Genomic DNA, 15,880 nt, shown 5'->3' with positions numbered 1-15,880 from the left:
TCCTGCTGGTTTGGGAACCACTGCGCTAATGATTATAGGCTTAACAAAATTAAAGAGGTCTAAACAGAGTACTACACCATCAATACCTGCATTTCTTCAGCTCCTGTTCTCACAAGTCACCAACACCTTCCTGTTTGACAGCATTACTCTCCTATTATAAATCTTATGTGACTTACTCATTCTGTGTTGTCTTACATTGTTAATCACTTGAAACTTTCTCATCCTTTGATTTCTATAACAACACCTACTTGATTCTTTTCCCTCTCTATCTGGTCCTTATCTGCTTTACAAGTTACTGCTCCTCTAACTGCCTGGACCAGTGTTCCACCCTTGGTTGCCTTCTCACTCTATACACTATCCCTGGGAAATCTCATCCAGCCCTCCTAGTTTCAATCCCCATCTGCTGACAACTCTCAACACTGTATTTGTGACCCCAACCTTCTCCTACACTTCAGATTATTATTTCCAGTTGTGTATTATAACTTATTAATGCATCCTTCAGACATCTCAAACTTAAAATGTCCAACCCTGAACTCACCCCCTTCTCCCTCCCTTCCCTGTCTCCACCCCAACATGGATTCATCTATCCCAACCTGCTCTAGTCATTCACCTTCAAAAACTATAAACCTTAAAATCTTCCTCAGTTTCTGTTTGTCCCTCAACAATGCATTCTTCCTCTTCATCCGGATGGCCTCTGAACCCTATCAATTCACTATTAAAAAAAAAAAAAACGTTTGTCACATCCAACCTTTTCTCCCATTCCTTCATCTGCTGTCTTAGTCAAGCTCCTTGTTCTCTCTCATTTCTTTGGTTTCTCTGCCATCCATCTCCCCCTACTGCAGTCTGTTTCACACAGTGACACCAAAGTAACTGTCAAAATTAAATTATAACCATGTCATAATTCTGCTTTTTTAACATTTTACCTCCTATGATTCTTTATTCCCATAAGACAAAATTCAACTTCTTGGGTTAGGCCCTGCCTCAGTCTGGCTCCAAACCTAACTCTATAGCTTTTTCTTCAGCCTCATCATCTCCAACTGCTTTTTCCACTCAATGTACACTCTAGACACACTAACCTTCTCACAGTCCCCAAAGAGGCCCTCTCACATATGACTCCTACAGCCTGGAATGTCCTTCAGATCAATTCCGTAAATTCTTATTTGGGCATCTACTATGTACCAGACTCTGTTCTGGGGCATAGAAAGCAAAAATAAGAAGATAAAGATCCTTCTGTCAATGAGTTCAGAGTCCAGTAATAAGGGAGACAGGCACATAAATAATAATGCACTGTGATACACACAAAATAGAAATACATACAAAGAACAGAGGCAGCATAGAAGAGAGGGTGGTTAATTGTCTGGAAGGTGTGGGACAAGGAAGGGTAAAGGTAAAGGCAGTGCAGGCACAGCCAGGGGCACTGAGGCACGAAAGAGTTTCACGTTTTCAGGAAGCAGGAAGAGCTTCCACATATAATGCAGAAACATAAAATGCAATGAGGATGAACCATACACTTAAAAATGGTTAAGATGGTAAATTTTATGGTATGTGTTTTTTACCACACTTAAAACTTTTTTTTAATTATTTAAAAGAAATGCAACGGAAAAAAAAAAAAAAAGAAATGCAATGGGGAGAGAATCTAGACAGGCTGAAATAAGCAACTGCCTATCTTCCCCTCCTTTTCACCGGATTGAAGCCGGATTGAAGACAAACAGAGCTTTTAATGACAAAGAAAGTAATCAATAGGATAAGTTTCCAAGGGGATAAAGGAGGGAGTGGGATCTAGAAAGTTAATTGAGAAGATTCAGAAGGAAGAGCCGGCTGGACAGGTGTCAGACTCTGTGCTATGCACCTTGCTGAAGTAATTTCATTTAAAATAGTTTCATCCTCATCAAATCTCCGTGTAATGTAGATACCCAAATGAAGAAACCGACGTTCACAAAAGTTAAATTTTTTGCCCAAAGTCACAGAGCTTGTGAGAGACAAGGCCATAAAGCAAGATCTCTTCCAGCTTTCTCATTTGATTCTTAGAGAAAAGCGTGGAAAGTTGAAGATAAAGAGATTTTGAGGTGGAGAAAAGATTACCTGAGGACCTTATCAGTGAATCTGAATCTTCAGACCAAGTGGTGAGGGTGAGTTAAAAAGCCTGGAGAAATTTTGGGTCACCCACTGTGAGGAATTTTATTTAAAAAAATAGGCAGGGACAATTGAATAAATAGGGCTAATGAGCATCAGTTAGGGGACCCTACTGAGGTTAGGGTACACAAATTTGTGATAAACCCAACAAGCACATTTTTTTTTTTTTTTACTTTGTTCAGCTACTTTTGCTAGCCCACGAACAAAGAAAGTATTGGGGATTGTCAAACTGAGCAGTAGGCAATCGCAGGAGTTGGGAGAGGGCTGAGGGGAAGGACTTTTGATTAATAGAAAGGACTTGCAGAAGTGGCTGAGTATAGATTCTAGTCTGAGGAGCTGTCTTAGCCCATACAGGCTGGTATAACAAAATACCATAGACTAGGTGGCTTAAAAGCTAAACGTTTATTTCCCACAGCTGGAGAAATAACTGGAGGTTGAAGTCCGCAATATGGTGCCAGCATGGTCCAGTTCTGGTGAGAGCTCTCTTCTGGGTTGCAGACTGCCAACCTCTGTTGTTGCCTCACATCCTTCACAAAGAAGAGAGCTCTGCATTCTTCATTCCCTTATAAGGGCACCAATCTCATCTCCCTCAAATTGTATCCAAACCTCCTAAAGGCCCCCCACCTCTAAATACCATCACATTGGGGATTAGGCTTCAACATACAAATTTGAAGCGGGGGGGACACAAACATTCAACAAATCAAATTCAGCTTTCTTCCTATAACAAACCTGAACTCTCCCACGTGTATAAGGTTGGAGAAACAACCTATCATTTTATCTGGGGTCACTATAAATTGATGACTACTAACCTCAAAAGGTGGCCTTTATGCTGCTGGCAATTATACTTCACTTCCTAAGTGTCTCATTCACTCTCCCACTCCCATTCTTCATCATCTCTCTCACCTGATGACCTTGCTTTCTATTTCATCCAGAAAATACAAGCAATCAGGGGACTTCCCTGGTGGTCCAGTGGTTAAGAATCTGCCTGCCAATGCAGGGGACACGGGTTCAATCCCTGGTCCGGGAAGATCCCACATTGCTGCGGGGCAACTAAGCCCGTGCGCCACAACTATTGAGCCCACGCACTGCAACTATTGAGCCCATGTGCCACAACTACTGAAGCCTGCATGCTCTAGAGCCCTCGTGCTGCAACTACTGAGCCCGCGCTCCGCAACGAGAAGCCACTGCAATGAGAAGTCCGCACACCGCAACGAAGAGTAGCCCCCACTTGCTGCAACTAGAGGAAGCCCGGGCACAGCAACGAAGACCCAGCGCAGCCAAAAAAAAAAAAAAAATGCAAGCAATCAGAAGAAAAATCCCACTGGCTCCCACCACTGCATTTACTCACTTCCCTGCATTTGTATCCATATGCTCTGCCTTCTATCCTATTACTATGAACTAATCATGCTCCTACCCAAGTCCAACACCTCCTCTTCTACACCAAATCCCATCCTTTTTTTCCTCACTCAAGTATCCCTTTAAAAATTCTCCCATCTCTCTTCTGCTCATGAATGTTTCCCTTTCTACTCGATCATTTCCATCAGCATCAAACATGCTGTAATTTCCCCCATCTTAAAACAATCAAAACAGACAAAAACTCAAACCTTCACTTCAGTTCATATATCCGTTCGGTATTAGCTACCACCACATTTCTGTGCCCTTATAGAAAAGCTCACAACAGAGCTGTGTTCTCATGCTCAGATTACTCTATTCCCATTCTCTCCTGAGTTTTCTTCAGTGAGGTTCGCCACTCAGTTACACTGAAACTGTTCCTGTCAAGGACACCGGTGGTCTTCATGCTGTCAAGTACGGTGATCCATTCCTGTTCCTCATCTTCTTGGACCTGTCAGCATTTAACACAGTTGATGTCGTCCACCTCCTTGAAATTTTGTTTGGCTTCCAGAACACCATGCGCTCATGATTTTTTTCCTTTCTCACTAACTGCTCCTTCTTTGTTTTCTTTGCTGATTCATTCTCATCACCCCAGACAAAAGCCATTCATATTTAATGCCTTTAATTTTAGGATAAATTAGGTGGTTTAGCAGCAGATGTGCTTTTCTGATGATATCTTCTTATCTGTCATTTAATTAGCTTTCATTCATTGAGCATACACCAAGTGAGTAAAGGAGAAGCCTCAGAGATATGCTGTGTGGTGAAGGGAAACCAGTTTGGGATGGCTGGGCCTAGTCTCCACAGATAATCTGGTCACTCATTGGTCCTTGTGTGTCCTCTCTGTTGTAGTGTGTTCCTGTCATCCAGTTGGATCAGCTGTCCTTCCTTTCAGCTCAGTGACCTTCTGTGACCCCAGCGACGGTGACTGCCCTTGCAAGCCTGGGGTGGCAGGGCCACATTGCGACAGGTGTATGGTGGGATACTGGGGCTTCGGAGCCTATGGCTGCAGGCCTTGTGACTGCGCAGGGAGCTGCGACCCCCTCACAGGAGACTGCATCAGCAGGTGAATGTGCATGGCTCTTGCTCTCACCTCTTGTGTCTTTCAGATTCTTTTGAAGATCTGGTAGTGATTTGGAAAACATTGCATGCCGCTAGTGGACAAAGATGTATTTGCACATCTCTTTAAAAAATTTTTGTCTAAGTGCTGAGTCAAGTAATTTGTTCTTGCAAGATTCTAGAGATGGCCTGGTTCATTCTGCAAAATAAATTATTCTTTTTAACAATAAGCCCTTTACAACACTATTTATTTCTGAGAAGTGGGAAGGTAGCTAATAAGGTTTAAATCATATTAATTTCATTCAAGTTCTAAGAAATTCCTTAGTAAGTTCTTCATCATTTTCTATTTTATTAGCAGCACAGATATAGACTGGCATCATGAAATTCCTAACTTCCATTCCATGCACAATAAGAGTGAACCAACCTGGGAGTGGGAGGATGAGCAAGGATTTTCTGCACTTCGACATTCAGGTGAGACAATAGATATTACTGGGTCTAGTCATATTTCTGGGTCTGGTCTTGAGTAACAGTGATTCATGACAAACCAGAGAACAGATTTTGGATCTTACAAGGGGAACTCTAGTTCTAAGGTTAACAAAGTAGTGACCCCCATAAGTATAAAACTCTTAAACATAGCTAAATGGTATTTAACAAGCTTTTGTTTATTTTCTGATTGTTAGAATAACATGTAATTAGTACAGAAAATTTGGAAAATGCAGAATATCACAGTAAAAAAGAAAACCCCAAATCTCACTATCCCACTGTTAATACTTTGGTGTGTTTCCCTCTAAGATTTTTTTTTTTGCTGTGTACCATTTTTAAAGTCTTTATTGAATTTGTTACAATATTGCTTCGGTTTTATGTTTTCTTTTCTTGGCCACGACGCATGTGGGATCTTAGCTCCCTGACCAGGGATTAAACCCACGCCCTCTGCATTGGAAGGAGAAATCTTAACCACTGGACCACCAGGGAAGTCCCTTCCTCTCTCTAAAACATACTGTTTTACACAGTTGAGAGCTAACTCAGTGGAAATGTACAGATTCATTTAAAGGAAAAACATTCTTACATACCTAGTGTAACTCAGTATGTACAAAGCAAAAGCTAGCTGTGAACTCCTTATGTTTAAAGCTTTTATCCAACGATAAAACAAAAATAATTTTACAGACTAAATATAAGCCAAATAAAACTAATAAAATTCAAATTAACATTAATTGAATATGAAAAATGATTTTTACTGAAGCCAAAACACTGTTTACTACATTAATATGATTCCTTGAGTTTATCAAGTCTATACTACTCTTTATTCTGATTTAATTTTCCTGTGATGTTTACCTGTTCTGTCATTTGAGGAGCATGCTGTGATACTGGCGTGAACATATAATTTCTGTGTTCATCCTATCTCTATTCTTTTCTCATAGAAACTCAAGTGGTTCTATTTAGCATCAACTTAAATCATGTCACAAACACAAATGTGGACAAGAAATCTTGTTGTCAGCATTTGGTTGTAAAGTGCTCACCAAATCATCCAAATAAAACTTAAAATAACATATTAAAATATTTTTTATTATTAAACACGACAAACACCAAAAATGTGATATGAACACCCATATGAACACCTTCTAGTGTTATCAAATCTTAATTTTGCCATAATTGCCTCATATTTTCATTTAAATTATACAGATGCATTTGAAGCCCCTGATGTACCAATCTACAAGTTGACTAGCCTTCCTTACTCCACAGAATAACCACTAACCTGAATTTTGGTGTTCATCACCCACTTTCACATTTTTACTATTTTACTATATATATATTAAATAGTATATAATTTATATATTTATATATTTATGTAATGTTTTAAAAATCTCATGTACATGATAACTTACCTACCCTTTAAATAGTTTTTTTTTTAGTTAAATGTGTACTTTTTTTAGATTTATCCATTCTATTATATGAATACAACACTCTGTATTCTCCCATTGTTTGCCATTTAGGTTATTTCCAATTTCCAATTTTCCACTATTATATATAATGCTACCATGAATGTTCTCTTATATGTGTTATATTGTGTACCTGAGAAGGAGTTTCACTAGATCAGGGGCTGGCAAACTACAGCCCTCAGGCCAAATGTGGCCTGCCATCTACTTTTCTACAGGCTAAGCTGCCTGCTGTAAGGTTTAAATGGTTACTTTAAATGGTTATATAAGTACCTACATAAAATCTTTAATTTTTCCCCATGGCCACAAAGCCTAAAATATTTATTATCTGTTCCATTATAGAAAATGTTTGCTGACCCTTGTTCTGGGGTACAATCTAGACACTCTTGGGTCACAGTGTGCTTATTGTCAAATTTACCATTTATTGCCAAATAGCTCTCTCAAGTGGTTGCATAAATTTGCATTCCACCAGCAAAGTATGACACCCTGTTGTTCCACATCCTCACAAATAAGTACTTTGCACTTATTTCACAAATGTCTATGTAGCACATACAAGGGGCCAAGCAGTATTCTAACTTGTTAACTCAGGCACAGTTTAACTCATTCAATATTTACTGGACTTCTAAAACTGATGTTATCAAACCTCTAAATTTTTGCCAATCTGATGGGTGTGAAATGGGATCTTGCCATTTTAATTGCATTTTCCTGAATCGTAATTTTTCATGGTTTCTTGGACTTTCAGGTTTCTTTTTCTGTGAATTTCCTATTTGTAATTTTCTTACGAATTTGTAGGAATGCTTTATAGACTCATTCATTTGACAAATATTTATTGAATACTCATGCTATGTGCCAGTGCTGTAAATCTAGGAATTGAACAGACAAAAACCTCAGTCTCCAAGGAGTTCACATTCATGCAGAGGAAGACAGCTAATAAACAAGTAAAATATTTAATGATGTTTAATATAATAGACAAATAAAGCAGGGATGTGGGATAAGAAATACTTGAGAGGGACATACTTTTAAATGGGGTGATCAGAAAAGTCCTATGAAAGGACTTTTGAGGAAAAAAACTGAGGAGGGTAAGGGAGTGAGCTATACAGATAACAGAGGAAAGAGAGTTTAGGCAGAAGATACAGCAAGTACAGAAAACCTGAGGTGAGACTAGGCCTGGCTTATTTAGGAAACAGCAAGGAGGCCAGTGTGGCTGAAGCAGAGTAAGAAACTACAGTTTTAATACCTTCTCATAGAGAATTTATGGACCTTTCAAGAATCAAGAACTCAAGTTATAGAAACACTTGGTATCTGCAATTCCATATCATGGGTTTTTTTCACTTAACATAATCTTACGATCATTTTCCTAATTGGTTTCATTTTAATTCACAACAGGAAAGAAGGTGGGAAAGATAAGGTAATATGAAGTTGTCATATTTATCTTTTTTAGCATTTGAAAAGGAAAAATCTTTCCCATTAATTTTGTGCCTTAATGCTACGTAGTCTGAATTCTATGATGTTAACTTTAATAACCACTTTTGAAAGATTTCTTCTCTTTTTCTAACATAATGGCTTTCAGAATTCTCCAACTTTGTCTGCCAAGCCAAATCTGTAAAAATCAAGGTTCTAGTGCCATAAGACATTCATTAAGCCAATCATCATGTTACTAGGGAGGGAGCTGGCAGCACACTAATGAAGCACATAATGGTGCTGGCATCAGACTAACTCCAGACTCTCACATCCACAACAGCTGTTTAGGTCTATGATGTCCCCAGAGAGTCTCCGAAATTCATCTGGATGAGCTCCGGATTGAGGAAGAGACTGTTCAGTCTCCTGCTACAGCAATATTCCCAATGGGTATAAAATAGTGCCCCTGGGCACCTTTTTCAACAGAAAAGTGATAATCAGTTTTCTAAGCACTGTGGTTCATTTTCAAACCTATGTGCCTACATACCTATTTACCTGCCGTAAGTTTCCATAACTAGGGATATAATGCACTATACCAAGATACTCTTAATTTCTACCACTTCTTGTGGGATAGAGAGCATCAGATGTAAAATTTCACTTCCTGTCCAACAAAACTGGCTTTAACTAGTACCAGAGAACTGTAAACAATACTTTTTTTTTGAAACGTTCTAACAACCCAATATAACTAAATAGGTTTTCCTCTTCTTCCAAATTTCTTTTAAGAAAACACATCTGGGCTGAAGCCTAATCAAAAAAAGATTTATTCAAAAGCAAATTTTAATGTCTGATTTCTTAACATATGAAAAGGGAGTATTGGAAAGCAGCCAAGGAAAGGTCTTCAAGTAACAGACTTATTCATGTTCTTTTTATTAAATTTTTTTTCTTTTTTCTTTTTATACAATTTTTAAGGGTTACTTTCCATTTACAGTTATTACTATATTCACTATAAATATTCACTATATCCCCCATGTTGTACAATACATTCTTGAGCCTATTTTATACCCAACAGTTTGTACCTCCCACTCCTCCACCCCAATATTGTCCCTCCCTACTCATGTTCTTATAGGCTCAAGGACTAAAGAGAAGAGCATTATGTTGAGGAGTAAGATATGCATGGTAGTTACCATACTCTCTTGCTTTGGTGGAATCATCAAAGGCCGTGAGCTGTCCACTCAGGTTGCTACAATTTCTGAATGAGCAATCCTCTGCTTTGTTTAGATGATAAGCAATATTATTTAACAAATCACAACAGCTCATTTTAAGCATCTTTGATTTATCTTTCCCACTATTTAATTCCACTGTGATTTTCTACTTGCAGATCTCGTTCTGGTTTCTCAAGAAACTTTAGCTAGAGCCGATATGTCAATATTTTCCATTTTCCATATCTACCTACCCAGTCTCACCAGAATCACACTCTCATTTCCACTTTTATGTCTGTCAGCATCTCTAATTCATTATATTCTCCTCATACTAGACCTCTGTTTTTTTTGCCTGACCAGATCCCTTTCCCCTTCTTTCTTGCTATTTCTGTGGTAGCTCAACCCAGTTTTTCTTTGGGGAACCACTCTTCCGCCATTTAATACAGTCTTAGAGAGGCCAATCAGATGTTCTGTCCCTAGAGTTTAAATCTTGAGCTGAAAGTGACAAATGCTGAAAGTGATTAGAGTTCATGATTCCAATGGCAAAGCCATAAAGAGACTGCCCAATAGATCTCTGGCACTCTCTTGTTTCTTGTCCTTTCAGAGTTCTGGTTCTTCGGCTTTTTCTCCTTTCTACGAGCTACTCAAACTTTCAATAATTAAGTTAGACTACTGATAACTACAAAAGAAAAAAAAGCTTAATACACTCCTAAAATGCTCTCCTTCTCCTAACTTCCCTATTTCTGTTAGTGAAACTACAATCCTCTCTGTCACCTTGGCTGAAAATTTCAAGTACATTTTTACGCTTCCTCATAAAATTGGATGCTTGTCCTCATCCAATGCAGTGACAGGATTTGTAGACCTGTAGACCCTAACTCTGCAGCATCCCTTGATATTTCTTCCTATCTACACCCATGGCCACCTCTCAGACCCACATCCCATCTGCCTTAGAAAGACAGTACAATGGAAAGACTGGGGGCTTCAGATTCTCCCCAACCCAGGCTTAAAATCTGGCTTTTCTACTTGTTAGCTATACGCTGCCTTGAGTAAGCTAATTAACCTCTCTGAGCCTTCCTTTTTTCATTTGTTAATAGTACCTATCTCATAAACTAATTGTAAATATTAAATAAGATCATATGGATAAAATTCCTTATAAAGTTTATGGCTTATAGTTGGTATTCAGTTTAGTTACTGTTGTGTGTTACCAATTTCACTAGTTTCTGACTGGTCCCTGCCTTCATATTTTCTCCATTCCAATAGTTTTGATACAGTAATGCCAGATTAATTTTCATATATATATTTTTAAATTCATGTAACTTCTTTAAGCTGATAGCTTTGAAAATTCCCCTTTATCTAACAAATTAAATTCAGGCCCTAACTGCATATCAGTCAAGGTCCTCCATGATACCTTCTATTATTCTCAACTCAATCTGTACCCAGGATAAACAGAACAACTGGTTCTTCCATGAACACTCTCTCCCCTTTCTCTTACATTTCTTTGCTCATCCTTTTATCTCTGTATTCCTGTCAAATTTCTATTTGTTAGAATCTTAGACTATTGTAAATAGTAAATAAATAATAATAAATAAATAAATACTTAGTAAATAAATGTAAAAGACTTGAAATAGTGTCTGGCATGTAGTAAGTGCTCCCCAGTAAATGTTACCTGCTGTTATGCCACTCAGTGCCTATAAAATGCAATGTGTGAGGGTAGGAGGGGAGGGGTTAGGGAAGAGGTAGAATTATATCTAATTGTTAAATCAGTAAGAATGAAAATCCTGGGGAATTCCCTGGTGGTCCAGTGGTTAGGACTCTGTGCTCTCATTGCCGAGGGCCCGCGTTTGATCCCTGGTCAGGGAACTAAAATCCCACAAGCTGAGCGGCATGGCCAAAAAAATAAAAGAATGAAAATCCTATCTATTCTGGGCTTTAAGAATATAAAGATGAATAAGACATAACCATCGTCCTCAAGGATCACAGCCCAGAGAGGAAACAGGTACATAAATAAGTATAAGAATGCTATTATAGACTATGTACAAAGGCATTTTGAAAGTCTTCCAAAGATTTCTTGAATTTACTTGCGAATGTTTTTTGTTTTGTTTTTTTTTACTTTTTTTCTAAATAACTAACATCATTTTCATTTACTTTCTGTAGGTAAATGTGAGTGTAAGGAACAGGTGTTAAGAAACTCCAAGGCATTCTGTGGAATGAAATATTCATACGGTGAGTTTGAAGTGCTTGAATGCTTCTAAGGATCTATTCAAACTAAGGACGAAGAGTTTTTAAGGAAATGGGTGGCCTGGTTTATCACATTCACAATAAATCAAAGCACTAGTCTTATATAATAATACTAAACATAGTAGTCTGGCCTTGACCTAGATTTTCCTAATAGAGATGGTGTTGAATGTAATGGTGAGAGCAGGAGGCTTTTAAAGCAAAAGCAGGGTTATCCTCCTATGTGGAAAAGAGGCAAACAAGAAAAAGAAAAAAATCATGACACGTAATCCTTTCTTATAAATGCTTCTTGTATTAGTAATCTAAAAGGGAAGTCTCTAGCCACTTAAATGATTTCTCAGCCAGTTTATCCTGTAGTACTACTAGGCAGAAATCAGCTTAAAGCAGTATATTTCACAGTGATTAAAAGCTCAGGCTTTGGGCTCAGACCTACATGGGTTTTATTTGTGGTTTATTGGGTGGGTAACTTAACGTCTCCAGACTTCCTCCTCTGTAAAATAGGGATGACGCCACCTTCCCCATGAAATGAGATTTTTGAAAAGCACACAGCACATTACCTTGCACATACTAGATGCTCAGTCAGTGTTAGGGAAGGAAGGGGAAATATAGTGGGGAGGCCTTGAGACGAGCTCTCTGCCTGAGTCTCTTCCCTGCCCTCTCTGTATACTCTAGACTCCTCTACCTTTCAAATGCCAGGAAAATACAGTGTATGGACAAAGGAAAATGCCATTGCCCTAAGTAAAGACTGTTACTATCTTCAAATTCTAAATGGCTTTATGTTTATTATTAAGTATATTAAAGGTGCCTTATCTTGCCAACATATCATTGACTAGTGTCTGAATCTTTTTATTATTCCATAATGTATATAACATTATTTATTATTTATGCATTACAATGAAGAGAAAGTTTTAAGTCATGATTTCTGAAACAAAATGTTTAGGTTCTTGATAACATTGTATTTAATCTCATAAAAGATAAAAACATAAATGTTAAAAACCTCATAAATCTTATCTAAAATTATGTGCATATTTCCCTCCTTTCACCTGCCAACTTGGTTAAATAATAGAAGCAAACTTTTGAAGTGCGTAGTGCCCAGTAAAGAAAATTCAGTTTAGAGGGAAAGGTATTTACTATTAAAAGCAAAAAAACATGACAATTTAGTCCAAAGTCATTCAGTTCAATAGAAATATCAACTGGTTTTCATTATCACATAGATTCAGTAGCTCTCTGACTGAATTTACAACCACATTGATATCTTTTAATACAACTGTATTATTTTCTGCTTAAGAGAACTTGAATGCTTTTAATGATGTCATGAAGTATCCTGGTCTTATTAAGTGCAATACACCTATAGACTTGGGGAAAAATGGTCTTCCCCTCCCCATTCTCTGACTTAATGGAAAAAATACTCGATTCATTTTGTTTATTCTTTTAGCAAATATTTATTGAGTTATAATAGTGAATTGATAAGGTTCCTGCTCTCTTTGAGCTTACAGTCTAGTAGAAAAATAATAGTGAACATTTATTGAGCATTGGCCATGTGCGAGGGGCTACTACAATATGTACCCTTCATGCATTTATCTTATCAGGGTTCTAGTCCAAAGTCTACCTCTAATCAATCAGGCATACACGTTTGAGCAGTTCACTTAATTACTTAAAACTTGCTTCCTCACACATAAAACAAGACTAGATGAGCTCTTAAGAGCCCTTAGACGTCTAAAATTTGGTGAATCTATAATTTGGTGAATTTGGTGAATCTATAAAGAAAACATGGCCGTCTGACAGCCATATTCTCAGGATATGGTACCAGCCAAGATAGGGTTCTTTTATTACACACAATCTTCCATCATCTTCCAAGATATAGATGAGCCAGTAAGAACTCTCCTAATAATACACAACGTTGCATTCAGTGTTCCTTAGGTCTATGTTTTTCCCCACCCCAGTTTATCCCATTACTTGATCCCTATCCACATCCATTTCATAGATGGAAGAACATAATAGAATCAGGAGTCATATCGAAAACTGGAGCTCTGCCATCACGTAGGACAGCTTCCTAATCCCAGTCAGCTTGCATTTTTACACCAGGGAAGAAAATTAAGTAATCAATAATATTATTTAATCTCTTTAGAATACGTAAAATATGTCCTGGCAGTAACATTTTGCTTTTTGTCATAACATTACACAAAGCTAGCTATAAGAGTATAATATAGTCAGAAGCTAAATAAAAACCAGGATAACAATTCTACTTCCTGTGCATCTTTTTTCTACTTAGATTTGATAGCTGAATGTGTTTAAGATTTATTTGCAGTAGGCAAATGGCTGATATTCTCTTAGCATAGTGATATGGACAGAAGTAGCAGTTGAAAAATGTTAAGAAAGAAGAGGATAGTTAATATAGATAAATGAGATGAAGTCAGTGCAAAATCAATGAGCCTAATGATTTTCTTTCTTTTTATTGAGGTATATAGAGTTAATGTACAATATTATATGTTTCAGGTGTACAGCTAATGATTCACAATTTTTAAAGGTTATATTCCATTTACAGTTATTATAAAATATTGGCTACATTCCCTGTGTTGTACAATACAATATATTCTTGTAGCTTATCTATTTTATACATAGTAGTTTGTACCTCTTAATCCCTAATGATTTTTAAAGCAAATTTCCACATTATTATCATTGGTTCACTTTTCCATTATACTCAGAAATGCATATTTAAGTTGTTCAAAGTTCAAAGGATAATATGAAATTCTATGCATTTTGACTTCTGGAATTGTGTTGTTACAGTGCTAAAAATAAAGATTTTATCAGCTCATGATAAAGGATCTCATGCTGAGGTCAATGTGAAGATTAAAAAAGTCTTAAAATCCACCAAATTGAAAATTTTACGAGGAAAACGAACATTATATCCAGAATCATGGACTAACAGAGGCTGCACTTGTCCAATCCTCAACCCTGGTGAGCATTAGTCTCTTCTAGCTTGTTACCTACCGTGTTTCTGCTGATTTGCTGCTTGTCCTACATTCTCTGAACCACAACCTAAATAAACTCAGCAAGAGTATCTCTCCTTCTCACCATCTGATCTAGGGAAAATCCAAATGGAATTCTTTGAACTGACATCAAAAAATTTTTTCTCTTTCACATGCTCTATAAAAGTAAAATATTTTAAAATCCAGCAATATAATATTTTCTGTCCTGAAAGAGAAGTCTCAGATTGGTTCCAGGTGTCAGTAGCAAGGAAAGCACTTTCATGAATTTATCTGCCAATAATACTGTATTGGAAAGCTAGGTCCTATTATGATGCCCTGGTTAGAACTTGCTCCCAAAAGGAAGTTCAAATGCAAAATTCCATCTGTGCAAATAATATCAAATTCATTTTTACTGTTGCATGAGAAGCATCTGTTTCTCCTGGATAGAAAACAACTCAAGTTCTCATCATCTTCTTTTTCATTAAATGATCTTTTGGTTTCAAATTAGAAACAGCAAAAACAAACACAACAACAAAACTACAGAATCTTAGAGAAACTTGGAGTGGAGGGAAATTTGCACTTTAAAACATTGTGGCAGACATAGAGGCAAGCAAGTAAGGATGGGATTCATACCTGTTCACTCTACAAGTACACTCCTCATACTGTGTCATAAGCTGCTTATTTCTGTTTCCCTCATTAAATTTGAGGATGGGATTTAGATTTTTGACCATACTATCTCCAGGGCCTACCATTAGTACCCAAATAATAGTAACAAAGTACCCACAGAGTAAGTTCTACTAAAACAAATAATGTATTTTTTAATCTTCTGTATTTCCTTGTTTACGAAGTTGCCAGCTGTGTCTTAATGGCACTGCTGAAACAGGTGCATAATTTGTGTTCTGGATCTAATTCTTTTCAAATTTAAGTCCAGGAAACCACAGTTATATTAAGAAGTCATCTATGGTTTTTGGTTAATAAATTTGAGAGAAATAGATAACTGAGTGAGAGAAAGAGAAAGAGAGAGAAAAACTTTCAATAAAATACTCCCCGCAACCTAAACGATCTACACAGTGATATAAAACTCTTGACTTTTGACCATTGACTAATCTCTCACACCCTTTTATACCTCTTCATATTTTATTTAAATTAATCTAAATTTTAATAAGGAAAATTTTAAAGACTTTTTAAAATAAATATGTTTACAAAGAACAAATGAAGTAATCAGAATCTTGGATTTTGAATACCGGAGACTAGGAGTCATCAATTTAAGTTCTGTTTCCCGGGGCTCTTTCTATAAGCACTTTCTACTACCTTGGCAGAAAGAAAGAAAGAAATCCACTCAGTTTTTTAGCAAGACATTATAAACAAAAGCTTTGACAATCTGAGCCACCCTCCAGGAAGTGAATTACACTTCCTAATCAGATTTCTGCCAAATAGAGTAAAAGAATCGACTGAGTTCATCACAATTGAAAACATAAGCACAATTATTCAAAGAATTCTTGAAAACATGTTTATTCACTTTGATGAAAAGACTAGAACCTGCCAAAGCAAAACCAGACACTCT

At 37.1% G+C, this 15,880-nt stretch overlaps 1 protein-coding gene across 4 annotated transcripts in view; it reads left to right on the top strand.

The window, feature by feature from the left end:
- The window catches only part of NTN4 (netrin 4), a 108,453-nt gene that overhangs the window by 87,832 nt on the left and 4,741 nt on the right, over positions 1 to 15,880 (top strand). For 2 of the 4 annotated variants that reach the window (XM_007468222.1, XM_007468219.1), the window contains exons 6-9: positions 4,375 to 4,588; positions 4,937 to 5,052; positions 11,267 to 11,335; positions 14,135 to 14,305. In XM_007468222.1, coding sequence (XP_007468284.1) covers positions 4,375 to 4,588; positions 4,937 to 5,052; positions 11,267 to 11,335; positions 14,135 to 14,305 — 570 coding nt within the window. The remainder of the gene's footprint in view (positions 1 to 4,374; positions 4,589 to 4,936; positions 5,053 to 11,266; positions 11,336 to 14,134; positions 14,306 to 15,880) is intronic. The other 2 variants (XM_007468220.1, XM_007468221.1) reach the window with 2 other exon arrangements.

Source organism: Lipotes vexillifer, unplaced genomic scaffold (assembly GCF_000442215.2).
Source record: "Lipotes vexillifer unplaced genomic scaffold, Lipotes_vexillifer_v1.1 scaffold180, whole genome shotgun sequence".
Taxonomy (NCBI): Eukaryota; Metazoa; Chordata; class Mammalia; order Artiodactyla; family Lipotidae; genus Lipotes; species Lipotes vexillifer.
The sequence above is the reverse complement of the archived record's forward strand: the minus strand, read 5'-3'. Positions and strand labels throughout refer to the sequence as shown.